At 62.4% G+C, this 26,858-nt stretch overlaps 4 protein-coding genes across 10 annotated transcripts; all 4 read left to right on the top strand.

Moving 5' to 3' along the window:
- On the top strand, positions 1-9,059 carry SEMA4A (semaphorin 4A). 5 transcript variants are annotated; one of them, XM_066985824.1, is made up of 15 exons: positions 1-145; positions 3,583-3,723; positions 4,733-4,893; positions 5,028-5,090; positions 5,201-5,299; positions 5,598-5,706; positions 5,811-5,927; positions 6,052-6,182; positions 6,269-6,441; positions 6,527-6,677; positions 6,797-6,986; positions 7,089-7,204; positions 7,428-7,591; positions 7,684-7,796; positions 7,888-9,059. In XM_066985824.1, exons 2-15 carry the CDS (start codon positions 3,630-3,632, stop codon positions 8,472-8,474), a joined length of 2,268 nt encoding a protein of 755 aa, XP_066841925.1. In that variant the 5' UTR covers positions 1-145; positions 3,583-3,629; the 3' UTR covers positions 8,475-9,059. The 5 variants fall into 5 exon arrangements, with proteins under 5 accessions (XP_066841925.1, XP_066841921.1, XP_066841922.1 ...); XM_066985820.1 differs by lacking the exon at positions 1-145 and adding an exon at positions 512-668; XM_066985821.1 differs by lacking the exon at positions 1-145 and adding an exon at positions 1,834-2,135.
- A 663-nt stretch (positions 9,060-9,722) lies between these two features.
- Positions 9,723-19,272, top strand: SLC25A44 (solute carrier family 25 member 44). Of its 2 annotated transcripts, XR_010827073.1 has the most exons (6): positions 9,723-9,881; positions 12,989-13,099; positions 13,430-14,170; positions 15,964-16,091; positions 16,641-17,504; positions 17,606-19,272. XR_010827073.1 is itself a non-coding variant. In XM_066985825.1 (5 exons), the coding sequence occupies exons 3-5, from the start codon at positions 13,549-13,551 to the stop codon at positions 16,830-16,832; spliced, it is 942 nt and encodes a 313-aa protein (XP_066841926.1). In that variant the 5' UTR covers positions 9,723-9,881; positions 12,989-13,099; positions 13,430-13,548; the 3' UTR covers positions 16,833-19,272. The 2 variants fall into 2 exon arrangements, 1 of the variants encoding a protein (XP_066841926.1); XM_066985825.1 differs by having other exon boundaries at positions 16,641-19,272.
- A 1,235-nt stretch (positions 19,273-20,507) lies between these two features.
- Positions 20,508-24,055, top strand: PMF1 (polyamine modulated factor 1). The gene is made up of 5 exons (XM_066985826.1): positions 20,508-20,698; positions 20,802-20,907; positions 21,175-21,275; positions 22,044-22,239; positions 22,628-24,055. The coding sequence occupies exons 1-5, from the start codon at positions 20,523-20,525 to the stop codon at positions 22,679-22,681; spliced, it is 633 nt and encodes a 210-aa protein (XP_066841927.1). The 5' UTR covers positions 20,508-20,522; the 3' UTR covers positions 22,682-24,055.
- Positions 24,056-24,469: 414 nt separating this feature from the next.
- Positions 24,470-26,061, top strand: BGLAP (bone gamma-carboxyglutamate protein). 2 transcript variants are annotated; one of them, XM_048054300.2, is made up of 4 exons: positions 24,470-25,156; positions 25,447-25,491; positions 25,588-25,654; positions 25,807-26,061. In XM_048054300.2, exons 1-4 carry the CDS (start codon positions 25,096-25,098, stop codon positions 25,940-25,942), a joined length of 309 nt encoding a protein of 102 aa, XP_047910257.2. In that variant the 5' UTR covers positions 24,470-25,095; the 3' UTR covers positions 25,943-26,061. The 2 variants fall into 2 exon arrangements, with proteins under 2 accessions (XP_047910257.2, XP_047910256.2); XM_048054299.2 differs by having other exon boundaries at positions 24,480-25,156; positions 25,804-26,061.
- The last annotated feature ends 797 nt before the right edge of the window (positions 26,062-26,858 follow it).

The following is a 26,858-nucleotide window of genomic DNA, read 5'->3' as shown; positions in this document are numbered from 1 at the left end:
GGCTCTGGGCACCCCAGTGCCACGTGGCTGGGCCGCAGGGGAAGGCGGACGGGGGGAAGTGGGATCCGCCAGCGGCAGCAGGCCGGGCTGCCTCCCGGGGGACGTTTTACTGGGGGGAGCGGGACGTGCTGCGGTCCAGACCCAGGTGCTGTGGGCGGCGGGAGCCTCAGGGGCGTGCGGGGGTCTCCTGCACCCACAGCCCCCCCCCAGTTTGGGGCCCGGAGCCAGGGCTGGGGCGGGATGGGGTTTGGGGGCAGAGATGGGGGCGTCGGGGTGCGGTGCGGACACGGAGCATCACAGGGGGCTGCTGGGGAGATGTGGGGGGGCCGATACGGGGGCACGGGGGGGGCACAGGAGGACACCGCAGAGAGGGCTGGATGTGGACGGGGGTGCTTGGGCCTCCACGGGCGCGGAGAGGCGGCGGGGGTGCCCACGGGTGCTAGGCCGCGCGTGGCAGCGCCCGCGCACGAGCGGGCGGGCGGGCGGCCTGCGGCGCAGCGTCCGGCTGTCGAGCCCGTCCGTGTGTCCGTGCACGCCGGCGGGCGCGGGTGAGGCCGGCCGCAGCCGGCCGAGGTAAGCCGTAGCCATGGAGACGTGAGCGGGGATCCGGCGGCCCCCACCGGGGATGCTGCACCCGCCTGGCCCCCCCGGCCGCCCGCCCGCCACAGGTCGGTACCAAGGTGGCTGGGACCGGGATGGGGACGGGGGCTCCTTGGGGTTTGGGGGGGGTGGGGGGGGTGTTGGCTGGTTGGGGGGGGGGCGCGTGAGGGATTGCTGGGGCCGGGGGCAGTCGCCATAGCGGGGCTGGGCTCTGGGGACTCCCCAGACATCTGCGGTGCAGCTATACAAAGGGGCTGAGGTCCTGAAGCCGAGCAGAGCGTTCCTGCAGCCCGCCCCTGCCACGTCCCCCTTTCTTCCTCCCCTCTCCCCTCTGCATCCCACCACACCCCCCCCCAGCATCTCCCCTTGTGTCCCCCCCCCATATCCCCTCCTATATCCTGCACGCCCACCACAGCTGCCTCCCTTTGCCTTCCCCCCCCCACACATCCCTCCCCTAGGATTTCTCCCGTGTCCTCCCTGCTTCCCACCACCCTATTTTCCATCTCCCCCCCCCAATTTTGGGGACAAGCAATCAGAGCACCCCTGCTCTGCTCCGGGCTGCCCCTGCCCCCCGGGTGTAGGAAGCGTCCCCAACGCGCCCCCGGCCACCAGGACGTGGGCAGGTGGCACAGGGGGACCGTGTCCTTCCCCCCCACGGGGCGGGCACCGCCGCCAGCCGCTCGCGTCCTGCCCCGCGCCGGGGGAAACTGAGGCACGGGGGAAAGCCTCAGCAGCAGGAGACCGGTGCCAGCACACCCGCTGGCTTCGCCCTCGCCCGGCGCCGCCGTTCCTCGCCTCGCGGGCTGAGCGTGAAGGCCACGGGCAGGTTAAAGTTAAACTGCGTTTCGCGAGGAGGACGCGTGGGTGTTGTCCGCCCCAACGCTCCCCCTCAGCGTGCAGCGAATGTGGAGCGCGGGTGGGAGGGGACACCGGGTCCCCGCAGCGCCACGGCCGCCGGGGGTAAACTTGAAGGCACGAGGGAGAAATTGAACCACCCCGATGGCGAGAGGCCCCCCGGGGGGGGGGGGGGGGGGCTCCCGCTTCCCTGTGCCAATTCCCACGTGTGCGTGCGGGGAGGGGGGGCTGTAACAGAGCCCCCTGTACGTACCGAAACTGCTTTGGTTTGGGAGATCCAGAGGAGAGACGGTGCTGGGCCAGGGTTTGGCTCCCAGCGAGGCTTCAGCAGCCTCACCGGGGAGGCTCCGCGGGGGCTCCCCAGCCCCGCCGTGCCCCCCCCCCCCCCAAAGCCTCCAGCCTTGCCCCGGAGCTGCTGCTCCCGTTCCCACCCATCCTCCTCCTCCTCCTCCAAGCCCCGGTGGCTCCGGCCCAGGGCAGAACAATGTGGCCGGTCCGAGGCTCTGTGCAGCCCCCGTTTCTCAGCCAAGCGTACGCCAAGTGGGAAATCCGGGGCAGAGTAACCTAGTTTCTGTGCTCACAAGGAGCTTTCTGTCCCGGCCAAGCAAGGTGGCGGGGGCAGCGCTGCCCGCCCGGGGCTCGCTGTGGCGGCGGGCAGATGGCGGCACCAGGGGAGGCAGGTAGGGAGGCCCCGGCGGTGACGGGATGAGGACAGGAGGCCGGGGTTGCCCCCTCACCTTGTCCGCAGCGGGGTGCTGGGGCACCCCAGGCGTGGAGGGTGTCTGGATCTGGTGGGTTTCTGACCCACAGCCGTCCTGGAGAAGTCTGGGTTGGAGAACGGAGCCAGCGGGGCGGCCGGACTGCCTGTGGGGTGATGCTCGGCCCCATAGGGCTGCCTGTGGGGTGATGCTCGGCCCCGTAGGACTGCCTGTGGGGTGATGCTCAGCCCCGTAGGACTGCCTGTGGGGTGATGCTCAGCCCCGTAGGACTGCCTGTGGGGTGATGCTCGGCCCCGTAGGACTGCCCGTGGGGTGATGCTCGGCCCCATAGGACTGCCTGTGGGGTGATGCTCAGCCCCGTAGGACTGCCTGTGGGGTGATGCTCGGCCCCACAGGCTGTTTGCAGGGTGATGCTCAGCTCCACGGCACGACGCTCAGGCCCAGTGCTGACCCACGCCCGCAGGCAGGCGACGCGGCATCACTTCGCTCGAACCCTAAAGGTTTCCCCAGAGCCAGGAAGGGAGCCCCTGTGTCCGGGCACCCCGTATCCCCCCACTTCATCCCCAGGCGGTTGCAGAAAGCGCCCCGGCTCCCATCCCGCCTCCCTCCGCTAGGCTTCGCTGCCCTCCTGGGGGGAACGCGCAGGCGAGGCGGGGAGCAGGCGCCTGCATCCCCAACCTGCTGAGGCTCGTCCTCTTCCAGCAGGACTTTCTGGTTCCCAGAGGCCCTGGCGGGGCCACGCTGGGCTGGGCTGGGCTGCAGCGAGCCCTGCCACGAGCCGGGCTTGGAGCCTGGCGGCGCGGCCGGACCGTGGCCGGGTGCTGGGCATGGGCCCGTGGGGGCCTCCCAGCCACAGCCCCCTGGGGCCAGGCACCCACTGGGCACCGACGCTGCAGGGGCAGAGGTGAGCTGGCTCTGTCCTCGCCGCCGGAGAGGTAATGCCACTCGCTGGGGACGCCCGTGATGGGCCCTAGGGACTGCACGGCTCTTGAGGCATTGCTCTACCCGCCTTGTTTCCAGCAAGAGCTGCAAAAAGAGCTGCGAGGGGTGTGGGGGGGTGTGGGGGGGGCTGTGCGCTTTCCCCTCTATTTTTGTGGCCTCTCCCGCCACCAGCAGCATGGGGGGGTCCCTCACGGGGGTGGGATGGGCTCTCCGGGGCCCAAGGCAGGTGCATCCGGACGCCCCCGTGCTGGGGATTCGCGGTGTAAGGGGCCCGGCGACGTCGTCGTCTGCGCTGCGGTGGCAGCGGGAAGCTCTCGCCCACATCTGAGTGCACAGCTCGATGCGCTGGGGCCCCGGGCCCCCCCCCCCCCCCGCCCCGCGCTGAGCTCTGGCTCGTTTCCGCTCGCCTCGGGGGGGGGGACACGCAGTCCCGCTGCAGCTCCCTAACCCTCGCCCCTTCCCGCAGGGACGGTGCCGGGGCCCCCGAGAGGCGCGAGCCTGCCGCCCCCCGCCATGCCCGCAGCCGCCCTCCGCCTGCTCTGCGGCGTGGTGGTGCCAGCCGCCATGCTCTGCGCTGAGCCCCTGCCCCGCGTCGCCTTCCCCAGCGGTGAGTGGGGCACGGAGAGAGGAAAAACGGTGGAGGGGACGGGGACAAGGTGGCTTTGGAGCGGGGAGCACGGGCTTGGGAGTGCCTCTGTGCCCTGGGAGGAGCGTCTGGTGTTGGGCACCCATGGGTGGTGGCTGGTCCCCAGCCCGTCAGACTTCTCGTTAGCCTTGTGTGGGGCCAGGGAAGCGGGGCCACGGCCGTGGGGCTGGGAGGGGTGGCAGCCAGGTGATGCAGACGGCTGCGGGGCTGAAGCAGGGGCACGTGAGATGAGGCTGGCTGCCACCCAAGCTCTGGCAGAGGGATTTTGGCACCCACCAGGCAGCCGGGGATCTGCTCGGGGCCACCCCGTCCAGGGCAGCTTCTGCCTCTGGGGCGTGATGGAGCTGGCGAGGGGTCCGGAAGGCTCCTCGTGCCCTGCCCATGTCTGTACGGATGGTTTGGCACAGGCAGGTCCTGGAGGTGTCTGGAAGAGTTGCGGCCCGACGGCGTGTCCGAGGTCTGCACCCCGCAGCCATGTCCTGCCTGCGCTGCCACTTCCCCTTCCCCACGCAGCCATTTGGGGAATTGTAAAATCTCCCTCTTCTTTTTCCCTGTTTCTGCGGCAAACGGCAGCCTGCGGAGCCCGGCTGCCCGTGGGGACGCCGCAGGGAACTGCGAAGCCCCCAGACACCCCACCAAGCCCGAGGCTGGCCCCCCAGGCGCTGCCCCGCAGCAGCGGGGGCAGAACCCTGCAGCCTGCAGGGAAAAAACACCCCAAATCTTTCGGGGCAGCAAAGCAGCTTCCGAGGGGCACGGGCTGTAGGGGCCTCGCGGGGTGGTGAGGCCGGCTTCTGCTGCAGGGCCTGGATGGGAGCGAGGAGGGGAAACGGGGACCCGCAGAGGGAAGTGGGCACTGCACAGCGTGGGCCGGGGAAGAAGCTGCCGCTACCGCATCCATCCGGACCGGCGGCGGCGCTGGGGCGTTCGTGCACCTCCTCGGCGTCCCCTCACCCCGCTCTACCCCTGCCAGGGGACCCCCGGAGGACCCTGACCCGCTTCAGCCAGGACAACGTCTCCCACTACGACATCTTCCTCCTGAGCGAGGGCGAGGAGGAGCTGTACGTGGGGGCTCGTGACAGGGTGCTGGCCCTGGCCGTGGGCGCCCCGGGCACCATCCATGCCAAAGCTTCGGTGAGCGGCGGGGTGGAAGGGTGCCCCCCCCCACACCCCCCAGCCATGCCTCAGTTTCCCTGCTCAGGCTGGGCAGCTGTGGCCGGGCTCCCTGCCTGCTTGGCAGCTCTGGACCCTCTCAATTCCCTCCCCAGATAACGTGGGGACCCACGGCTGAGAAAACCTCGGAGTGCGCTTTCAAGAAAAAGAGCCGGGAGGTGAGAAAGCACTGCGGGGTGGCCCGGGGGGGGCGGGGGGGGGGGACGACATTGGTGCTGGCACTGCAGGGACTCTCAGCCCCCCCCCTTCTGCTCTTTCCCCCGTGCAGACCGAGTGCTTCAATTTCATCCGGGTCCTCGTGGCCCTGAACCAGACCCACCTCTACGTCTGCGGCACCTACGCCTTCAGCCCGGCCTGCACCTACATCGTGAGTGTCCCCGGGGCTGGGGCTGGGGAGGGGGACGCTGGGTGCCCCCCGCTGCCGTGGCACAGCCCCGTGATTCCTGCGCTGTCGGTGCCAAAACCGTTGGCAGGATTTGCCCCTGCCGGGTCCGATGTGGGTGGCAGAACCCCGGTCCCTGGTCCTGACACCCCTCCTGCCTCCGCTTCCCCGCTCTTGGAGCACTGCAGCTCCTCCGCAGTCCGTGGAGCACCTGCAGCCGTATTTTTGCAGGCTTTGGGTCCGTTTTCACTCTGAAAATGGGTTTTTCCTCCCTTCCCCGCAGCACCTGGAGAACTTCACGCTGGTGTCCAGCGGCAAAGGACAACCCTTCCTGGACGGGAAGGGCCAGTGCCCCTTCGACCCTCAGCACACCTACACGGCCCTGCTGGTGGGTGAGTACGGGGTTGGCAGCCCCCAGCTGGTCCCCCGGGAGGGTTGAGGGGCCGGGGGGGGGCCACCCCCATGCCCGCTCACCCCCGTGCCCGTCCCCGAGCAGACGGCGAGCTCTACGCCGGCACCATGAACAACTTCCAGGGCAACGAGCCCATCATCTCCCGCTCGCTGGGCAGCCGCACGCTGCTCAAGACGGACGCCTTCCTCCGCTGGCTCTCGGGTGAGTGGGGACCCGGATCCTGCAGGGTCCCCACCGTCCCCCCCCGCCACCCCGGAGCACTGGGGGGGCCTGCGGGACCCCCCCCCTCCAGCTGCAGCACCTCACCCCTGGCCGTGCCCCGCAGCCGATGCCGCCTTCGTGGCTTCCGTCAGCATCCCCAGCGATGACAAGGTCTACTTCTTCTTCGAGGAGACTGCCGACGAGTTTGACTTCTTCGAGCGGCTCCTGGTGCCGCGGGTGGCCCGTGTCTGCAAGGTGGGACGAGGACGGGGGCAGCGGGGACGTCTGCACCCCCCCCCGCCCCCGCCCCCAAAATCTGAGCGCCCACCCCGCTCCCACAGAGCGACGTCGGCGGGGACAAGGTGCTGCAGAAGAAGTGGACGACGTTCCTGAAGGCGCAGCTGGTGTGCTCGCAGCCCGGCCGCTTCCCCTTCAACGTCATCCACCACGCCTTCGCCCTGCCCCGCCGCGGCGGCGGCGGCGCCGACTTTTACGCCGTCTTCACCTCGCAGTGGTAAGCCGCCAGCACCCGCGGGTGCCCGTGGGGGGTGCCAGGGACCCGTGTCCTCAGCGCTGTGGGCACCGTGCTGTCCCCACAGGCAGGCGGGCAGGGCGGGCAGCGCGGCCGTCTGCGTCTACAGCCAGGAGGCTCTGGAGAAGGTCTTCGAGGGCAAGTACAAGGAGCTGAACAAGGAGAGCTCCTGCTGGACCGTCTACAGCGGCCCCAGCGTGAGCCCCCGGCCCGGGAGTGTAAGTGCCGCCTGCCCAGGGACGAGACCCCCCCTGGCGCCCAGTTCACCCCAGCGTGCCCGTGCTGGTGGCCGTGCCTCAGTTTCCCCGTGCCAGCACCGACTCTTCTCCCCCCGCAGTGCTCCATGGGCCCCTCCTCAGACAAAGCCCTGACCTTCATGAAGGACCATTTCCTGATGGACGGGAAGGTGGCCCCCGCCCAGGGGCAGCCGCTGCTGGTGAAGACGGACGTCAAGTACACGCGCATCGCGGTGGACGAGACCCACGGCACCTCGGGGGCCGTGTACCGTGTCATGTTCCTGGCTACCGGTGGGTTTGTGCACAGGGAGCCCGCTCGCCCGTCCTGTGCTGCCCCAGTCCGCTTTCGGGGTTGGAGACGGCCCCCACGGTGACCCCCCTGTACCCCGACAGAGGAGGGTTTCCTGCATAAGGCGGTGGAGCTGCCTGCGGGCCCCCACATCGTGGAGAGCATCCAGCTCTTCAGCACGCCGGAGCCGGTGAAGAACCTGCTGCTGGCCCCAGGGAAGGTAGGGGATGGGGACAGGGATGGGGATGGGGATGGGGATTGGGATGGGGATGGGGAATGGGACAGGGATGGAGATGGGAACGGTGAGAGAGACAGGGTTGAGAGAGACAGGGGTTGGGAATGGGGACAGGGATGGGGATGGGGATAGGAACAGGGACAGGGATGGGAACAGGACAGGGACCCGGCCAAGCCACGGCTCAGGCCCCACACTGCTCCCTCCCCAGGGCATCCTCTACATCGGCTACTCCGGCGGCATCCTGCAAGTGCCCCTGGCCAACTGCAGCCAGCACCGGAGCTGCGCTGAGTGCGTGCTGGCACGAGACCCCTACTGCGCCTGGCACATCGCCCGCAGCTCCTGCCAGCCTGCCCAGGCTGCCAGCGGGGACAAGTGAGCTGGGGGATGGACGCAGCGGGGGGATGGACGGGGGGCGGGGGGGGACGGGGAGGACCGCGGCGCTGACACCGCTCTCCCGGCCGCAGGAGCGGGTGGCTGCAGGATGTCGAGGCGGGGAGCCCAGGCGCCGTGTGCCACCGCGGGAGGAGCCTGGCCATGCCGCACACCCACGGCGCGCACGAGGGGCCGCCGGTAGAGAGTTGAGTAAGGGGGATGCACGGGGGGGGGGGGGGGGGACGGCGGGGAGGGCGGGGGACGGCGGGGACGCCAGCCTGCCTTCTCTCCCGCAGGTCTCAGCCCCCCGCTCAACGCCGTCGTGCGCCTGCCGTGCCCCCGCCACTCGGCCCTGGCCACCTACAGCTGGCAGCAGCCGGGGGGCTGGGGGGGTTCGGCGCTGCTCCCCAACCACACGCTGGTGGTCATCATGCAGCGCGGCAGCGCCGGCACCTACACCTGCCAGGCCACCGAGAACGGCTACACCTGGCCCGTGGCCCGCTACCGGCTGCAGGACCCCAGCGGGGCGGCCCCCCAAGACGGACTGGCCCAGGAGGCCGCCCCCGGCAGCCCCCGCTCCTACTGGCCCCAGTTCGTCACCGTCACCGTGCTGCTGGCCGTGACGCTGGCAGCCGCCGGCGGCCTGGCCCTCGCCGCCTACTGCGACCAGCTGAAGGCCAAGAGCAAGGTGCAGGGCTGCGGCGTGCCCCGCAGCCCCCCCGGCCGCCCCCGGGAGAAGGCGCCGCTCAACGGGGGGGCCCGGGAGCCCCCCGCAGCCGGTGAGGAGGAGCGAGGGGGCTCCCGCGCCTGCTGCCTGCAGCTGGACGGGGACAACGGCCCGGGGGACAGCACCGACACCGCTCGGCTCCCGGACACGGCGTGATGAACGGGCCCGGTCCCCCGCCGCCATCACCGCTTCGGCCCCCCGGGGCTGGGGGAGGCCGCGGGAGCTGAGCCCCCGCTGGGCCATGGAAGGAGGGGGGAGTATGAATGTGAAGTTTTTTGTTTTTTTGTTGTTTTTTTTTTTGGTTTTGTTTTGTTTTAATTTAATACAATTGTTTTAACATGTGATAACATTTGGCCATCACGGCGGGCGGGGGGAGCGCCAGGGCTGGCAGGGAGGTGGGGAGGGGGCAAGGGAGGGACGCGGGGACGGGGAAGGGGTGAGGACGGGACGTGGGGATGGGGACAGGGCAGGGCACGGGGCTGCGGCAAGGCCACGGCCGTGGGGACGGGGCAGGCCGGGGACGTGGCTGTGAGGGGGTGGCGGTGTTGTCCCGGCCCCCCACAGCCACGGCGCCCCCAGCCTCGCCCTGGGGCCCCCCCATTTTCCTTCCACTGCCCTGAGGGCTGACCCCGCTGCTCGCTCGGCTGCGTTTCGCCTTATTTTTTTCGCGGAAGGAACGGCTGTAAATCCTCCTGCTCTTTGTACAGCTTTATTTTGTATTAAAAACCAAAAGGCACCGAGGTTCTTCGGCTGGCTCCAAAGCAGCTCGGGACCGCGGGGTGGGCGTGCGCGCGTGGGCAAGGCGGGGTGGGCGAGGTGCGGGGGCGACGTTTGCACGCCTCGCTGCGAGTCGGCGTGGGGCGCTGCCCCTTTAAGAGGAGCTGTTTGGCGCTGCCCCTTTAAGAGGAATTATTTGGCGCTGCCCCTTTGAGGAATTATTTGGCGATGCCCCTTTAAGGAATTATTTGGGGCTGTCCCTTTAAGAGGAATTATTTGGCGCTGCTCCTTTAAGGAATTATTTGGCGCTGTCACTTTAAGAGGAACTATTTGGCACTGTCCCTTTAAGGAATTATTTGGGGCTGTACCTTTAAGAGGAATTATTTGGCGCTGCCCCTTTAAGAGGAATTATTTGGCGCTGCCCCTTTAAGAGGAATTATTTAGCGCTGCCCCTTTAAGAGGAACTATTTGGCGCTGTCCCTTTAAGAGGAATTATTTGGCGCTGCCCCTTTAAGAGGCGCTGCCCCTTGAAGGCGAGGTCCCTCTGCGCATGCGCGCTCTCCTTCCTCTAGTCTTCCCGGAGGGGGGCGCGCGGACGCGGCCGCCATGTCGGTTGCGGCCGGAAGCACGCGGACCCCACTTCCGGCGCGGCTTCAGCCCTTCCCCAAGATGGCGGCGGCGGGCGGGCGCTGATTGCTCGAGCGGCTCGCGGGGGCCCGACGCGCTGCCGCCGCCGCCGCCGCTCACTTCCGGCGGGCGGGAGCCGAGGGGAGGCGGCCATGGGGCGGCGGGAGCGGCCGGCGGCGGGGCCGGGCGGGGCGGGGGCGTCCCGGCCACCGGCCTGAGGTGAGGGAGGCCGGGGGGAGGCTCTGGAGGGGGGCGGGGGGGGGTGAAGGGTCGGGGGGGGGGCGAGGCTGGAGGCTGAGGGGAGTTGGGAAGTGGTTGGAGGCCGAGGGGGGAGGCTGGAGGCTGAGGGGGAGGCTGGGGGGGGGCTGAAGGTTGGGGAGGGGTTGGAGGGAGGCTGGGAGGAAGGCTGAAGGCGCTAGGAGGAGGCTGGGGGGGAGGCTGGAGGCTTTGGGGGTCGGGGGTAAGGTGGAGGCTGAGAAGGAGGCTGGGGGGAGTTGGGGAGGGGCTGGGAAAGAGGCCGGAGGCTGGGGGGAGCTGAGGGAGAGTGGGGAGGGGGCTGGGGGCTTGGGGGGGTGTGGGGGGAGGCTGGGGTGAGGGGCTGAAGGTTGGGGTGGGGTTGGAGGGAGGCTGGGAGGAAGGCTGAAGGCTGGAGGGGCTGAGGGGAGGCTGGAGGGTGAGAAGGAGGCTGGGGGGAGTTGGGGAGGGGCTGGGGAAGAGGCCAGAGGCTGGGGGGATTGGGGTGGGGCTGGAGGCTCAGGGTGTCGGGGGCTGGGCGGGGTGCTGGGGGCTGAGGGGGATTGGGAGGAGGCCGGGGGTGCTAGGGGGAGGTTGGAGGCTGGGACTTGGGGGGGGGGGGGGGGGCTGGGGTCTCTGAGTTGCAGGACCTGGCTTGGGGGGGGGAAGGGGAGACGCTGTAGGGGGGCGGTCTGCGGGGGGTCTGGGTGCTCAGAGGGGAGCTCAGGACGTGGAGGAGGCTGGGGAGGCCCCAGGGAGAGGCTGGGGTGGAGTCCCCTGGGGGAGGCTGCGAGGGGAGCGGCAGCGGGGTCCTCGCTGGGTGTTGTTGTTGGGGGGGGGGGGGGGGGGCAGGGGAAAGCGGGGCGGGAGCGTGTGGGCGAGGAGGTCGGGGCCTCGCCAGGCGGGATGGAGGCTGTGAGGGGATGGAAGCCGCGGGGCTGGGGGCGGGGGGGAACGGGGGACACACGCCTGGGCCGGGCCAACCCGCTCCGTGACCTTGAGCGGGTCCCGTGCCGCGCGCGCTCGCTGCCTCTCGGAGCACTTCGGGTTTTTTTTGGCCGCCCCCTCTCCCCTCCCCCCCCCCCGTTTGCCTCCCGACCGGCGGCACCGAAACGGCGGGGCCCCGCGCGCCTCCTGCGCCCTGCGCTCGGGGAGCGCCGGCCTCCGAGCACCTCGGCCTCGTCGCTCGAGGCGATGCAAAACCTCCTCAAACTGCAAACCTCCGGGGCTCGGGAGGCCGCCCCGGGGAGGGGGGGGGGGAGAATTTAAGGAGGGAAACGTTCCGGCTTTGAAAAACGAGCTGCCCGCGCCGGCCGGGTTCACCCTGGAGGGACGCGGTTGATGTTTTAGGACGCTCGCGTCGATCCGTTCGCTCTCGCGCTTTTTGTGGGCGAAGGGAACCTCCGGAGCGTCGCGGGAGGCAGCGGCTCACCCGGGGCCTCCCAGCGGAGGCGTTAGCGTGCGGAGCGCGAGGCAGCCGGGGGCTGGCGGCGCACAAAGGCCCCCGTCTTTCCCTCGTCGGAGGCTCGAATTTAACCCCAGGTGGAGCGGGAGGGGTCTGGAGGGCGCGATCGGAGGTTCAGCCCCTCGGAGACCGAGCGCTTCCTTTTCTCTCGGCCTCCCCGAACTCAGCCGAAAGCCGCGACTTTTTGGCCGCCGCAGGAGCGCCGCCGCGAGCAAAACTCGCCTGAGCAGAGCAAGGAGACATCGCTGGCGATGCCAGGCGTTCCTTCCCTCCTCGTCTCCCGTCAGGGGAGGAATTTAGTGCTTTTTCTGGGCTTCGAGTGACGTCACCTCTCTAATTCAGATCCTGAGTGAACGAGGTTATCAATAAGCGCCCGGGGAAAGCGCGGTTATTTCCCCGGGGAGGTTCTGCCTTGAATTCCAAACACAAAGCGCCGTCGTACGAGGAACGAACAAGAAAACCGCTGGGTTTGGGTTTTATTTATTCGTTTTCCTCCCGAGGACTTCTCGCAGCAGGTGCACCTCCCGCGCGGGGAGCTCTGTCCTGCGAGGTCTGGTTTTGGGGTGGCGGAGGAATTCGGAGGGTGGCCGAAACCCCGACAGTTGCACCAGGGAGAGCTGCGTTGGCCAGGCTTGGCATTAATTGCTTTTAAATGAAGCCCGACGCTGGCGGGGCTCCTGACGGGAACAAAATCACGTTTTTATAGGTTCCGCGCAGGCGACTCCTGCGCGGGAAGCTTTCCGCCGGCTAATTGCACGTTAACGAAGCGCTGAGGCTTTAATTAGGGTGAAGGCGACACGTCTCTGGTTTAGACAACCTGTGGTGTTTGTTACGCGTTAGGTATCAAGCCAACTGACTGCCGATGGCCTGTGGCTCCCTGTGAGGCAGGTAAAAGAGCATTTCCCCCGCTCTCCCGCCCGGACCCAGCCGCCCCAGAGGTATTTTTAACGCCCCTGCCCATCAGCAGGCCCCGTGGCAGCGCGGCTTTCTGGCGTTAAGTAAATATTTTGTTGGCAACTAGGCACGGAACCGGGCCGTTGCTCGCAAATGCCTCCCCCCCCATCGTTTCGTCATCGTAATTTCCTCTCCGTGCCAGAGGTAAATAACGTCTGGTCGTTTGGTCCTCGCGTTTCTGACTGGGTCTTAAACTAACCCGGTCCTTAAACTGGCGCGGCTGCGGTCGGGCCCTTTCTAATAACGTAGCAGTTCGTTATTCCTGGAAATTAAAAAAAAAAGGGGGGGGGGTCTAAAAAAGAAAGCCCTCGTGGTCAGTGACCGTCAGCTTTCGGTCCTGTGAGGGAGTTTTTCTTTTTGCCTGCGCGCACCTGGCCCCACAAGAAGGTCGCCTTGTTCCGAGCCTGCTTCTAGTCCCTCAGCTCCTGGGACACTGGAGAGTGAAAAGACATCCCTTGGCTGGGATTTTTTGTGCCTTGTTCTCCCGTTGTTGCTCCTCCTTTCGTGACACACCCCCCCCTTCCTTCGCTGCCTTGCGTCACCCTCCAGCTTTAGGAGATGCCCCGAAATCTGCGTCTGATTTTATGCTTCGTGCAGGGGACCTGGGAACGCAAGCGGAGGCTTCGCAGCGTGTCGCTTCTGTTGTTGTTTCATTTCGTTTGTTTTTCTACAGAGCCTGGAACCCGCAAGTGGCATCCTGACCCCGAGGAGCGTCGCAAACCCGGGATGACCGGGAAGAAGCCGCTTTGGTTGCCAGCCCGTATCCCCGAGTGCTCGTTAACAGGTAGTGCTCGCTGCTGGGGCAGCGCTCTTCCTCTCCAGACTGCTTTCCGAAGCGTGGCCAGCTCTGCAACAGGGTAGTGCGGAGCAGAGCGGGAACCGTTAAGTGCGCAGACCGCTGTTAGCGCCTCAAGTTGCTGTGGTGCCTTCAGAAAGTGCTGCCGTCGGCCGCGCGTCGCGGTCCTGCTCCCTGGGGTTACCGCAGCGGAACGGTTTATCCACGGGCTCTCTGGGAACTCCACCAGCGTCAGCCAAGTTAGGCGTTGGGGGCTGTTTAATCTCACTCGAGTTCTTCGTCGTCTTCTGAAAGCGTCTCTGTTTTTTTTTTTTTCAGGTGCCAGCGCATCCGATCTCGAGAGGCGCTCGAGGTAGGGGAGCTGGGCCTGGATCCATTCTGAGCTTGCGAGGTAGATCTGGGGCGCGCCATCCGTGCTGCCGCCTCCCCAGGGAGTCATGGAGGACAAACGCAACATCCCCATCATCGAGTGGGAGCACCTGGACAAAAGGAAATTCTACGTCTTTGGGATTTGCATGACTATGATGATCCGGGTGAGCGTTTACCCTTTCACGCTCATCCGGACGCGACTGCAGGTCCAGAAGGGCAAGAGCCTCTACAACGGGACCTTCGACGCCTTTGTGAAAATCCTGCGGACAGAAGGGACGGCTGGGCTCTACCGTGGCTTTTTGGTCAACACTTTCACCCTGATCTCCGGACAGTGCTACGTGACGACGTACGAGCTCACTCGGAAGTACGTGTCCCGCTACAACAACAACAACGCCGTGAAGTCTCTGGTGGCGGGCGGCTCGGCCTCCCTGGTGGCCCAGAGCATCACGGTGCCCATCGACGTGATCTCCCAGCACCTCATGATGCAGAGGAAAGGGGAAAGCATGGGCAGGTTCAAGGTGCAGAACCAGGACGGCAAGCGGATGCTGGTCTTTGGCCAAACCAAGGACATCATTGTGCAGATCTTCAAGGCCGACGGTTTTAGGGGTTTCTACAGGGGCTACGTGGCCTCTCTGCTCACCTATATTCCCAACAGCGCGGTCTGGTGGCCCTTCTACCACTTCTATGCTGGTAAGTGCCGGGTGGCTTCGAGCGTGTCTTGTCCCAGCAGACCTAGAAGGCCCTTCGATCGCCTCTGAAGCTGCGGGAGCAGCATGATTTGCTTTCTCTGTTTGATTTGGGGTGGGAGCAGAAGCTGGCGAGAACGAGGAGCTGGATCTAATGGAAATGAATCCTGCAGATGTCGGGCGGAAGCCTGGCAGAGCAGCCTTTAGTTTAACGCAGTTAAAGAATAGGGGTCCGAGTGCTAGAGGGCTTCGAAACGAGGAGGCTCTGGGCGAGAGGGGCTTGGTGTGGCTGCTTTCACCCCTTCTGCTAGTCCCAAATAATTCTTGCTTGCCGCATGGAAGCGAGGCGGGCCGTTGTGTGGCACCAGGCAGAGTTTTGAAGTCACTGTGCGAGTGTCGTTTGTGTCGCAGTTCACGTGGGCTCAGGAGTCTTGTACGTGGCAAAAAGGCTTCTAGGGCTTGAAATTCCGGAACAAACCCAATGCCAGGCAGAAACAAAGGCCGGTCGCCTGTGGTTATGTTTAACATCATGCTCCGGTTCCCTTGGGTTTCAAACTGGCACCAAGCGTTGTGATATAAATCTTGTGATATCCTTAACGCTGTTTTCTCTCTCTGGCTCAGCTCTGGTAATGCTTGGGCCATTCCCAAGTACTGAAGGTAACTGGCCAGGGGACGTTCCCCATGCTCAGTAATCCTTTAGATTTGTCATGCAGCGATCTTCCTAAAAGTGATGATAACGGCAGGCTTGGATCTCACTGGGCGAGGCTTTCCCTGTCCACGGCAGCGGTTTTGAATAGCAAAATCCGCTGTGCTGGGTGGCAAGATTTGCACGAGGAAAAGATTCAAAAGCCGACTTCTAAGATCAAGCAACCGAGCATTGGTAGGGAAAGAATGCAGCCTCCCCCAGATATTTGCTCTCTTTCCTGGTCTCCTATGGTGGAAAGCAAGGCGATGCTAAACCTGGGCATCGGCTGTCGGTGCGGCCCTGCTTCAGCTGCTTTTCCAGCGCTCTGTCCCTGGGCAGAGTGCAGGTCTTGGCTGCCAACAGCCGCGGTCACTGAACTTTCCTCGGGGCTCAAAGTACACCGCTGGCTGCGATTCAGATCAGGTGTTCTGGGTCACAAACAGAGCGGCTTCCTCCTCTCTTCCAGCTAGGCACAGCAACCAAGCCATCCAAAAAAAAAAAAAGAACCAACAGCCCAACAGCTGGGACTTCTGGACTCTCTTCCATGCAAATTTAAGTAATAAAAGTGTGAGAGGGAGGAGACTCGAATCCTGTTTGCCAGCTAGTCGAGGCGGACTGGGGAAATTCCTGGTGTGAACTGCGTGTGGTGCTTCCCTTCGTGGAGATCCCACAGCGGGATGTCACGCTGACGTTTCTTGGATGACCTGCCGGGTAGTGGTGACTGCTTCGGGGATCTGTGAAGCTCTGCAGGCAGCTTCTGCTAGTCTTGTCTGAAGGCTTCCCCCCTGCCCTTTAAAGGTGCGGGGGGGATGTTTCCGTGCCCTGTTTTGGGGACATACAGGCTTTGCCCAGCAGGTCTGAGAGGCTTGCGTTTGAGCCGATCAAAGGCTGACGGAACGCCGAGCCCCTGGGATGTTTACAGGCCTGCTCCCTCCGCTTTGCCAACTTCCCTGTTGATTTAGAAAGCGCCAGGTGGATGTGCTGTGGGAGGAGAGGCGGCAGGTGGTGAATCAGGAGTTCTGCCCGCTGTAAATCAGGCTAAATTAGTAATTAAGTTAGGGAACTGATAAGCAGCCACCTCTCTGACACTTTATTCTCCCTCCTGTTCTCAGAACAGCTTTCTAGCTTGACTCCTAAGGACTGTCCCCACCTCCTCCTGCAAGCGATCTCGGGGCCGCTTGCGGCTGCCACCGCTTCCACGCTCACCAACCCCATGGACGTCATCAGAGCTCGAGTTCAGGTAAGATTTCTGCCTGCTCGGCGTGTCTCTCCGCAACAGCAGCGTGACGCAGGGGTGGGGTTCGCTCTCTTTGATCTCTGTGGCTTCAGGTAAGCTGTTCCCCTTCTGTCTGTCCGTGGGCTGTTTCGTGCTGCCATCTCCCTGCTTAATTTGCACTTGGCATTAGCAGGAGGCAGCTCAGGGAGCGAGGCTGGCTTCGCTGCCCGGTTGTTCGAATAAGGCTCCCCTTCAAATGTGGCGTATTTCAGGAGGGGAGAGGCGCTTCCAGCAGAGCTGGTTTTAGCAAGACTTGAGCTGTCGCGTCGGTCCAGCACCTACGAGGAAGGGGCAGACAGAAGGAAGGAGGAGGCAGGTCTAAGAAACCCGCTTCCCGATGCCTCTGTAGGGCTTGCTGCTTTTTTTGTCCCCCCCTGTGGAAGTTCTGGACACTCAATAAAGGTTTTTGGACCAGCTGATCCATAGCATTCAGAGCCTTCAGTTGGAGCAGAGCCCCAGAGCAGCTCGGGGTGAAATCTAGCAGCTCTGTGAATCTCTCTTCTGGCTTTGCAGGTGGAAGGCAAGAGCTCCATCGTCCTTACCTTCAAACAGCTCATGGCAGAGGAAGGTCCCTGGGGCCTGACGAAAGGTCTTTCTGCCCGCATCATCTCTGCCACTCCCTCCACCATCGTCATCGTGGTGGGGTACGAAACTCTGAAGAAGCTGAGCCTCCGCCCGGAGCTGGTGGATTCAAGACACTGGTAGAGGCAGATGGTGGGAGAGAAACCTTCTTCTGAACCCTCCGGATTCGGACCGTCACGGTTGAAAGCTCAGGAGAGGCAGTTGCTGTCTCCTTTGTCTCTAGCTAACGTGGAGTGAGTTTTCACAGTACAAGGCAGAAGCAAGAGCAACCGCAATTCACCTCTTTAGATTTGATTGCAGTTCAGTGCTCTGCTGCTCTTTCTGCTCAAAACCATCAAAAACGTAACCCTCGGCGATGCTCTTGGCCTGTGACGGTTCATTCAAGAGCAGCCAGATGTGCAAATGAACCCTGGCAAATTCTCGATTCCCCTTTTTTTTTTTTTTTTAAATTAAAGACTTACTGGTTGAAGCAAAAAGCCAGTTTGTTCTTTAAATTATTTTAATCTTTGTCAAACTTCCAAGCAGGGGAATCTTAACAGGCTGCAGCAGAGCCCTCTGGTGGGTTGTGTGCTGCCTGCAGTTGTACTGTGGGAAGCTGGAGAACTAGACTAGGCAAGTAACTTTCCCCACTCACACGCTTTTATTGCTAGAAGGTGTGAGAAGAGAGTAACCTGGAACCACTTAAGACCTTACTTCCTGCATTTTAAATAGATCTGTACATACCTTTTTTTGTATATTCTTGGAAATGTTTCCTGTCTCTCATCCTTCACACAGCAAGCCTTGCTGATAGGCAAGGTAAGGGTCGAGCTGGCTGTTTGTAATTAGTTGATGGCGATTTTGACACCTATGTTTTTAACATTATTTAATTTAATTATTTTTTTTTTTTTTTATTTCAGGGAAGCTTATTCTGATTTCTGGGGGACTGAGTGGTTGTTCTGTGGCCTTGTTCAATGTGAGTGTCAATGCTGCATGTTCAGGGTGGCTGATGCCACTTCCCACCTTTAGTTAGTTTAAGCGAAAACAAGCGCAGAGCGTGGAAGTGTCAGATTGCTGTGCTGTCAGCAGCCAAGACGAGAGCAGAGCTTGACTTGAGCTACAACTGGATGGGAGGTAGGGAAGGAAAAATCTTGTACTGGCTTTTGATCCAGTTCAAACCTGACTGGCATGTTCATATTGAATAAGAAGTAATGGTTTGCTAATACACCGTAAGCTTAAATCCTGCTTATCCTGTTCGGGAAGGACAGGGATGATTCTTCGCACACTCTTGCCGGATCAAACTCTCAAGCTATGGTGTGTTTCTTACGTGTCAAAAACTTGCAGCTGAACAGTGAAGCAAGAGGCTGCTGCTTGGGGAGGAGGAAGGAAGGGATTGTTTGATTTCACCCCGCTGGTCTCAGCGTTTGAGATATCCCTCTTAGGATACCAGCCCTCACGTAGTGCTCAGCCCAGGTAGTTGTAAGTCTGAGAGGGGAAGAGATGCTGCCAGCCAACCGCTACGTTGCTGCCTCGGCTCCTCTCACCGCCGTAGCAAGGGATTCTTGGCTGTGGAGTGGATCCCACCAAACCGTAGCTGCCGCCGGGCTCTCGGCTGTCTCTTCGTCAGGGACCTGCTCAGCGTGGCTCTTGCCCGATCCCGGCGTCTGCAGCTCAGCCAGCACGGAGACGGCGCCGCAGCTGCTGCCACAGGCAGAATGCACACAAACGGGGGCTGCTGGAGTCAGAGAGCGACTTTTATGTTCGAGGGCAGAAGCTGGCTCTAAGATGCAGCGCTCCTTAATTGGGTTGCGGATGAGTCATCAAAGACCTTTTAATCCCACTTCTAATTGTTTGCAGCGTTGAGCAAGGTGATGTGTGCCTCAGCCACTGGCAGAGCTGTTAAAGCAGCGTGTTCTGCGAGCTGCTCTTCTGTTGCATTTTGGTTCTTTAATTCCCTTGCAGTCAGCTCTGTAACAGCTGATTCTGCTGTAGGAGTAGGAACAGTGGAATCGCAGGATCGCGAGGAAGTATTGTGAGTTTGTGGTAGTCCTGTTCTCATGCAAAGGCAGCAGGAATGCCAATATTAAAACAATAATCGGCCTTTGCCGATTACCAGCGGGGTAAATTTTGGCGTGTCAGGGGAAGCAGCAGACACCACGAATGTAGGCAGATGCTCTCGAGTTTAATATTTCTCTCTTAACCAGAGTAGTTCTCGGTAACTAATAAACTTTGAGACCTTCAACTTGATGCCTGAGCTTGAAGCGAGTCGGTCTCGGTGTGCTTGCCAAGGCAGTCTGCCAGTTCCTGTCGCTCCACAGCAACGCTTCCTTATTTTTAACGCTTTGCCTTCTAAGTAGCACTAGGAGGAACCTCCCCGGCAGAGACTGACCGAGAAGACGCTGGCAGTGACTATGCACAAAGCCAAGCAAGCCAGAAAAAACACGGGCTGAAGCACCCAGGTAGTACCTGAAAGGGTGGGTCACTGTGAAACCCACGTCCTGACCCTCCGTTGTGAAACGCTGCTAGCTCTGGCTCTCTTACAAGCAGTGGAGTATCTTTACGAGTAAAAATGTGTGTGATCTCGTTCTTTTCCTTCTCGTTCTGTGCTGAGCTGGGCCTGCGCTCCCTCCTTTAAGCTGCTCTGGGTGGGATCAGGGGTGGGCGCTCGATGGCTGAGCCTCAGCCTGCTCCCGAAGCTGGGGGCCTTGCTGGTGTCTGGCTGCGGGACCGGGGTGCCCAGGGCTCAGAGGACGAGCCTCGCTGGGCGCATTCCCCCGTGTGTCCCCCAGTCGTCCCCCCATCACTCTCCGTGTCCCCCCCCCCCAGTGTGTCCCCCAGTCATTCCCCGTGTCCCCCCAGTCAGTCCCCTCTGTGCCCCTCCCCGAGTCCCCCAGTCACTCCGCTTGTCCCCTGTGTCCCCCCCTATCCCTTCCCATGTCCTCCCAGTCACTCCCCTTGTCCTCCTGTGTCACCCCGGTCACTCCTTGTGTCCCCCAGCGCCCCCCCTCTGTCTGCCCAGTCCTTCCCCATGTCCGCCCCAGTCATAAACAGTGTCCCCCTGTCACCCCCCGTGTCTCCCCATCACTCCCCTGTCAACTCCCCATGTCCCCTCCAGTCACTCCCAGTGTCTGCCCAGTGTCCCCCTGTCCCCCCATCGCTCCCAGTGTCCTCCCAGTCACACCCAGTGTCCCCCTCCCTCTGCCCCCCAGTCGCTCCCTGTGTCCCCCCCCAGTCGCTCCCCCCGTGTCCCTCCACGTGTACTCCCATCACCGCCTGTGTCCTCCCCATGTCCCCCCCAGCACTCCTCGTGTCCCTCCCTGTCCCGTGTCCCCCCAGTCACTCCCCACCACCCTCCTATGTCCCCCCCAGTGTCCCTGTCCCGCCATCACTCTCGTGTCCCCCCCCATTCCTCCCCCCGTGTCCCCCAGTCACTCCCGTGTCCCCCCCCAGTCACTCCCCATCACTCCCCGTGTGTCCCCCCAGTGTCCCTGTCCCCCCCAGTCACTCCCCATCACTCCCCGTGTGTCCCCCCCCAGTGTCCCTGTCCCCCCATCACTCTTGTGGCCCCCCCCAGTCCTCTCCCCGTGTCACCCCGTGTCCCCCCCAGTCACTCCCCACACCCCCCCCGTGACCCCCATCACTCCCCGTGTCCCCCCCCAGTGTCCCTGTCCCCCCACCACTCCCGTGTCCCCTCATTCCTCCCCCCCGTGTCCCCCCCTTCACTCCCGTGTCCCCCCCCAGCCCCCCGCCATTTTCGGGCCCTCAGGGGAGCCGCCGGGGGGGGGGTCCCCATGGGGGGGGGGGGGGGCGGGGTTGGCGCCTGCCGCATGCGCGCTGATGGCGGCGGGGCCCCGGGGCGGGGGCAAAATGGCGGCGGCAGCGGCTGAGGCGGGAAGCGGCGGAGCTGAGGGGAGCGCGGCGGGCGGCGATGGCGGCGCCGGGGGGCTCGGCCGCGGGCGGCTCTTCGCAGCCGTGGTGGACGCCTTCATGGAGAAGCTGGTGGCGGCGGGGAGGTGAGGCTGTGGGGGGGGGGGAAGGAAGGCGTCCCCCCCCCCGGTGTGTCCGCACCCCCCCTCGCCCCGGTGGTTGACGGCCGGTCCCTTTTTGGCTTTGCAGCTACCAGAGGTTCGCGAACTGCTACCACCGCTTCTACAGGCTGCAGCCCGAGATGACCAGGAGCATTTACGATCAGTTTATATCCCAGCTGCAGGCTTCCATCAAGGTGAAAAGGGGAAGGGGCTCCCTGGGCGGACACGAGCTCCGAGCCCCAGGTGTAAAAACCCGCAGCGCGGTGCTTTGAGGGTGGCAAATGCGCTTTTAAATCAGAAAAAGCAGTTAGAAATACCCCCCGGATAGTCTGCCGGGCTTTATTTTCCCCAGGGAAAGCCGTAGCCTTACCCTGGAGAGAACCAAGGGCAGACAAGCAGGGTGATGCCCCTGCCCGCTCCGTTCGGGTCCTGCTGAATCCCTGTGGTGCCTTCCCTGCCAGGAGGAGATCCAGGAGGTGAAGAGAGAAGGGAACCTGGAGGAGCTCTTTAACTCGCTGGATAAGATCGTGGAGGAGGCGAAGGACCAGGAAGAGCCTGCATGGTAAGGGCTTTTTGGTGGAAGATGGTCTGGGAGGCGTGTGTGCGCGCTTCAGCAGCCAGAGGCAGCGCCGTGTGGTGTTTGGGGCCTGCTGATGTGCTCTGTAGGTCTCGTGCTGCAAGGGATCTTCCAAAACCTCACAGACCTTAACAGCAACGTCATTGTTTCTAAAACATCTGAAAGCTATTCTGTCTGTGCTTCTCTAAGCCGTGTAGCTGTGCTTTCTCTGTGCAAGGAGAGAGGTTGGTGCTGGTGGGACCAGAATGGGGATAAACTCAAAAGAATTCTGAATAATTCAGAAGGCTGATTTAGCCTTTAGCCCCTGTTCTAATAGAAGAGCTCGCTTCGATGCTTTTTGTTGGAACGTGTGGCTTAGGGGCTCTGCAGGTACTGGAGGTTGCATGAGCTGCCTTTGTTTGCCCTAAGGGCAGACTGGCTCTTTTAATCAAAAGCGTCATAATGATTCCTTGTTTCTGTGTTTGGGGAAGTTAATTACATCTCCTGCCTCCACACCTCAGCTAACTGCAGAGTTTTGGGGAGGATTCCCTCTCCTCACGTGCCCCACAAGGGGCTACGCCACGGGTGCGCATCAGACACTCACGTTGTATCTGCCCTTTTGCACATCCAGGCTCGGGCAGTGCTAAAGGTAAATTGCTGGGGTTGGTGAGCTGATGCGTTTTGGCAAAGCACAACTTCCGATTACAGTGTGCGAGACTAATTGCTGTGTGGAATTTAGGCCCTCTGGTGGCTTCACGTCCTGGTCATTCACAGGCGTCCCAGTGGGATCCCAGAAGAAGACATTCGCAGCGCCGTGGTGCCCTACCTCCTGAAGCACAAGTCATACCTGCAGAAAGTTCTGAAGGAGAAGGAGGAAGAAAACAGGAAGCTGGCAGAGTCTGTGCTCGCGGGGAGGGATCAGATTGCTAAGCTGCAGCAGCTGATAGACACTCGCAGACAAGCCTGGCAGGTAAAAAATAATAATTTAAAAATCCTCTTCTTTGCGGCATCAGCCTGAGAGAAATGCTGTTCTGTGGTTTGACTAGCAAACGGCTGCACTATATTTAAGCCCTTCACTCATGAAAGGCCTCACCAGGAGCCAAGTACTGCTGACACTGGCCTGGGAGGCCTGAGAATTTTCAGTGGAAGCCTTGGATGGTTTTCCCTGAGCGCTCCCAGAGTGTGCTGGGTAGGATGTTTCAGGGGGCAAATGTTTAAAATCGGTGGGTTGTATTCTGTACATGCTGGGGGCAGCGGTGCACGTGAGGCTCTGTTTTACATCTGCTTTGTGTCCTGAACGCTGGCAACTGTGGAGAAAAGCACTGTGCTGAATTTGGTGGCGGTTGTTTTCCTTCTAGGCAATTAGTAAGGAGCAACGAGAACTCATCATGACCTTCAAGGAGCCCCAGTGAGGAAGCAGAGAGATTCTGCACCTTTCACGTAGGAATTTTATCTTCATCTCTGAAGCACTGACGATGCCTCGGGAGGTGGGACACCGCATGTGGCACGTACAACCCGTGCAAACTTGAGTTCATCTTGTCTGCCTGAAAGAAACTTGCAGTAGAACCAGAAAGTTGCCGGACTTGCACAATTTGGTCAAAGTTTGTGAAGAGCTATGAAAGCGCGTCAGGATGTTTGGAAACGGATGACAAATTTGTATCCCCCCACTCAGTTCAACAAGGCGAATCCCACAGGTCCGATAGCCAGAGCACGTCCGTATATTCACACACTTCTTTAGCTCTCACACGCTTTTCTGAGCACTATGACGAGTGTGATTCAGGCATGCTAGAGCCAAATTTGAGACCTCAAAGGCATTTTAGGTGCATATTAGAGAAAAATCGGTGCCTTATACATACAAAAAAGCACAGAGGCTGGTTGTGCCGCGCTCAGGAGTGAGGAGCCCACATCAGATTCCTGTGCCTTGCTTTCGTAGGTGTTCATGTCCAGTTCCCATTTCTTTAAATAACTGTCTGCCCATAAGCCATGAGAAAAGACGTTAGCATCTGCCTTACCACATCAGGCTCCTCATCGCCATATATTCTTTTTTTCCCGGCTATTTTCCAGCCCTGCTCCACTACCCACAGACGAGCAAAGTACACGTGGAGGGCACCTCTTGAGAACCACAGTGCAGAGGACCCAGGGACCTGTCCCTTGTTCGTGTGGAGCTGAGCAGGGCTTAGCATGGCCCTGCCACGGCTTTGTGGGCTTGTGTAAAGGGACTTAATATTTTCCTGCGAAACCTCCTTGTTGATATTTTGCATCTGTAAGCCGTGGGTGGGTTTGGTTATGCCCCCCAGAGCAGTTCTTCACCATCCCTTCTGAAATTTGCCAGCCATGCAAGCGGGCACTTAACTGGAGCCTGCCTGCAAGGGCCGTACTGAAACCCTGCAAGCGAGGCTGCTCTTCAAAGTGAGGAGAAGGTCCTTCGTCGGGGCTGGGAAGATAACGAGGAGTCTTAGTGGGCCTGGCAGGGATCAGTCACAAGCGTTTCCAGCAGATGCCATATCTGCCAAAGGCAGCAGGTCCTCTACCTGTCCGGTCACCTGTCATCCCCCCGGCCTGCGTTGCACTTCAGCTATCGCCGAAAGCTGTCTGGTGCGGTGTTGAACTAGGAATTCTGAGAACAAAGGTAGCAATTTCCACCAAGCACAAGCCTCTGTTTTCAATTAGAGGCACTCGCAGCCTGTGATTGACTGACTTAGGCATATTTTCCTGTTGTCATAAACAAGCCGTGCCTTGCTGCATTATAATCTAAATAAATTGGGGCTGTTGCTTTTCCCCCCCGGTCTTGGCTCCTGCTGTGCTTGCTTGGCCCACATACTCTATAGTTTTATGGGTTTGTTTGTCAAAGGCTCTGGCTTCAGGAATTCTCTCCTCCTCCACCCCAAAGCCTCCGGTTCCGCTTTTCAGGACAGGGCTGGATTCGTAGGATCTGAAAAGTCTGGGAAGTGGTCAGGATCCCAAGGAGGAATGTCCTGGGCAGCTCGTGGAAAGTCGCGCTGCTCGGAGTCCTGGAGTCGCCTGGAGCCAGCTGCCAGGGGTGGCTGAAGGCCCTGGGCACCGCTCACGTCGAGGAGTCGGGAAGAAGGAGTAAAGGGAGGGAGGAACCTGAGAGTTCCCTTCTCCAGCTTCTCCTACCCCCTTCGCTGCTGCTCAGTACCTGACCCATGCCAGCAGTACGCTTTTTGCTCTCACAAAGCCCTGATTTGGGGTTTTAAGAGGTGCTGGGGAGGATGTGGCATGGGACAGCTGCGAGGCCAGTGGCGTCTGCTGGCCTCCTGCTCCTGGGACTTGGCGTGGGGAACGGCTGCGCTGACCTCGAGCGGCTGCTGCTGAAGGAACGCGCGCCGTCCCCAGGCAAAAATCACCCTGTGGGCCACATGTGCGGAGGGGAAACCCCTGTGGATTTTGTCAGGAAATGCTCCTAGCGTGTCTGCAAGCCCGCTGGGAGCCCGGCAGTGAGGAGAGGGACAGCCCCGTCAGGGACTGGGGAGCACGGCAAGGAATCTCTCCGGTGCCCCATCTCCCGTCCCGTTAGGGGCCGGAGACTTGGTGCTGCCAGGCGGGCCCGGCCGCATGCACCGGCTGCTCTCTGCTGGCCCGGGGCCGTGTTTCCCTCCCTGTGGGATCCGGCCGGTCGCAGGGGAACTGAGTTCACCCCAAACCACAATTGCCGCCTGTGCCGGCAGCTCCCAGCCCCAGCGGATGCGCTGGAAATAGCCCTGGCGGGGCTGCGGGGCCCCTCCTTGACAGCGGTCGGGGCGCCCTATAAAGCCGCACGGGGACCGGGGGCTGCAGCGAGCGCGGTGCTGCACGGACAGGCACCATGAAGGCCCTCGTCCTGCTGGTCCTGCTGGCCCTCCTGGCCCTCGGCCTCTGCCGCAGGGGTATGGGGCGTTTTAGGGAGCGACGGGCACCAGGCTGCGGGGAGGGGACCTATGCCACGAGCTGGGGGGGGGAGCAGAGGGGCTCGGAGAGAGGTTGCCTGAGCTTTAGGGTGGATGGCGCAGTGCTGGGACGGGGCTCAGGACCCTGGATCCCTTTGTTAGGTTGGGTGGGGGTCTGGTTGAGGGATCGGAGCAGGGACTGGGCTGGGAGCAGGGCGAGGGCGCAGCGAACGTGGGGCCAAACCGTGCCCGCCCGGCACTCACTGCCTGCCTCAATCCTTCCCCTGCAGCCCCTGAGCACTCCGTCAGCGCCGACGAGTCGCCCAGCTCCGAAGGTGAGTGCCTGCGGCCAGATGCGGCCCTGCCACCCTGGGGATGGGGACGGGGAGGGGGGACCTGGCCCTCCCTCATCCCCTGCTCTGTCCCCGTAGCATTTATCTCCAAACGTGCCAGCGCCGAGATGGCGAGGAGACACAAGAGGAATTACGTCTATGACAGGTAACTCATGTTCCCCAGCCGGGCTATGCGATGAAATCCCATTTTTTGGGGCGGGGTCCTGCCGGCAGGTCCTTTCTCTGGGTGCCTCTTGCCTCGCCATGAGGTCGGGACCCTCCCCACGCTCCCCGCATGCCCCCGTCCATCCCCAGCAGCGTCTACGGAGCGGCACCCGCCTGGAACCCACTGGAGGCCAAGCGCGAGGTGTGCGAGCTGAACCCCGACTGCGATGAGCTGGCCGACCACATCGGCTTCCAGGAGGCGTACCGGCGCTTCTACGGCCCCGTTTAGCCCCCCCCGCTGCGACGCGGTCCCGTGGGCGCTGTGCTCAGTGCCACCTGCCCCGGGCCACCCTCCGTTAATGCTCCTCTCCATTAATTGTGGAAAGAAATAAAGGCACACAGTGTGCAGCCGGCTCCTTCCTCTCCTTCCTAGTCTGGGGGGGTGGGGGGGGTGTGCAGCTGCAGCAGAGGCACCTCCATGTCCCCCCTGCGAGGCCGAGGGCTCCCAGCCTCCTCCTCCCTCTCCCAGCACCTGCAGGGCTGAGCAGCGTCCGGCCCCGTCCCTGGCAATGACCAGCCCGGCACCCGCACCAGTGTTAGTTCAGTTTAACTTAAAGCTGCTTGATCCCAAGCACGGGCGTTATTAAGGGCGGTGATTTCTTAACGAACCTTCGTTAAGGCCAGATTTGATGGGGTGGGGGCGGGTAATTGGGCCCCTGGTCCCATGCGCGGTGCCGCGGCCGTGGTGCTTTACCCCCTTCCTGCTCATCCAGGGTGCGTGCACACACAGCCCCAGCTCCCCTTCCCCAAACTCGTCTCCTGCAGCCCCAGCGCTGACCTGGCCACAGCTCCCGGGGTCCCACAGCTCCCGGGGCCCCTGACCCACAGCACCTGGCTCGGCCGGGGCACCGGGAACAATTGGCTGTATTTAAAAGGTGGGGAAACTGAGGCATGGCATGCTCCCACCCTGGGGGGGCTCCTGGCCCCAGTTACCAGCTCTGGGGACATCCCTGGTAGGTGCAGGATTAGGACTGGAACACTGAAGAGGAGGACAAGCCCCATGGGCTCCCTGCAGCCCCCACGAGGGCCTGGTGCAGTCGGACACCACGCTTGGAACTGGGGTGAGAGCTTCCCGGCAGGAGAAACCGAGGCGCAGCCCAGGGAAAGTAGGCCAGCAGCACAGAGAGGACCCAGAATTTCCACCC

Source organism: Anser cygnoides, chromosome 33, assembly GCF_040182565.1.
Source record: "Anser cygnoides isolate HZ-2024a breed goose chromosome 33, Taihu_goose_T2T_genome, whole genome shotgun sequence".
In the NCBI taxonomy this organism is placed as follows: Eukaryota; Metazoa; Chordata; class Aves; order Anseriformes; family Anatidae; genus Anser; species Anser cygnoides.
This window is presented reverse-complemented; position numbering and strand designations above follow the sequence as displayed.

Bases quoted from the DNA above. Each gene is read 5' to 3' on its own strand.
- SLC25A44 (XM_066985825.1), top strand. From the start codon at position 13,549: ATGGAGGACAAACGCAACATCCCCATCATCGAGTGGGAGCACCTGGAC. The intron at 14,171-15,963 runs GTAAGTGCCGGG...TCCTGTTCTCAG, and splicing joins CTTCTACCACTTCTATGCTG to AACAGCTTTCTAGCTTGACT. The intron at 16,092-16,640 runs GTAAGATTTCTG...CTGGCTTTGCAG, and splicing joins TCATCAGAGCTCGAGTTCAG to GTGGAAGGCAAGAGCTCCAT.
- BGLAP (XM_048054299.2), top strand. From the start codon at position 25,096: ATGAAGGCCCTCGTCCTGCTGGTCCTGCTGGCCCTCCTGGCCCTCGGC. The intron at 25,157-25,446 runs GTATGGGGCGTT...CTTCCCCTGCAG, and splicing joins CCTCGGCCTCTGCCGCAGGG to CCCCTGAGCACTCCGTCAGC. The intron at 25,492-25,587 runs GTGAGTGCCTGC...CTGTCCCCGTAG, and splicing joins CGAGTCGCCCAGCTCCGAAG to CATTTATCTCCAAACGTGCC.
- PMF1 (XM_066985826.1), top strand. From the start codon at position 20,523: ATGGCGGCGGGGCCCCGGGGCGGGGGCAAAATGGCGGCGGCAGCGGCT. The intron at 20,699-20,801 runs GTGAGGCTGTGG...TTGGCTTTGCAG, and splicing joins AAGCTGGTGGCGGCGGGGAG to CTACCAGAGGTTCGCGAACT. The intron at 22,240-22,627 runs GTAAAAAATAAT...TTTTCCTTCTAG, and splicing joins CTCGCAGACAAGCCTGGCAG to GCAATTAGTAAGGAGCAACG.
- SEMA4A (XM_066985820.1), top strand. From the start codon at position 626: ATGCTGCACCCGCCTGGCCCCCCCGGCCGCCCGCCCGCCACAG. The intron at 3,724-4,732 runs GTGAGTGGGGCA...TACCCCTGCCAG, and splicing joins CCGCGTCGCCTTCCCCAGCG to GGGACCCCCGGAGGACCCTG. The intron at 7,797-7,887 runs GTTGAGTAAGGG...TCTCTCCCGCAG, and splicing joins CGAGGGGCCGCCGGTAGAGA to GTCTCAGCCCCCCGCTCAAC.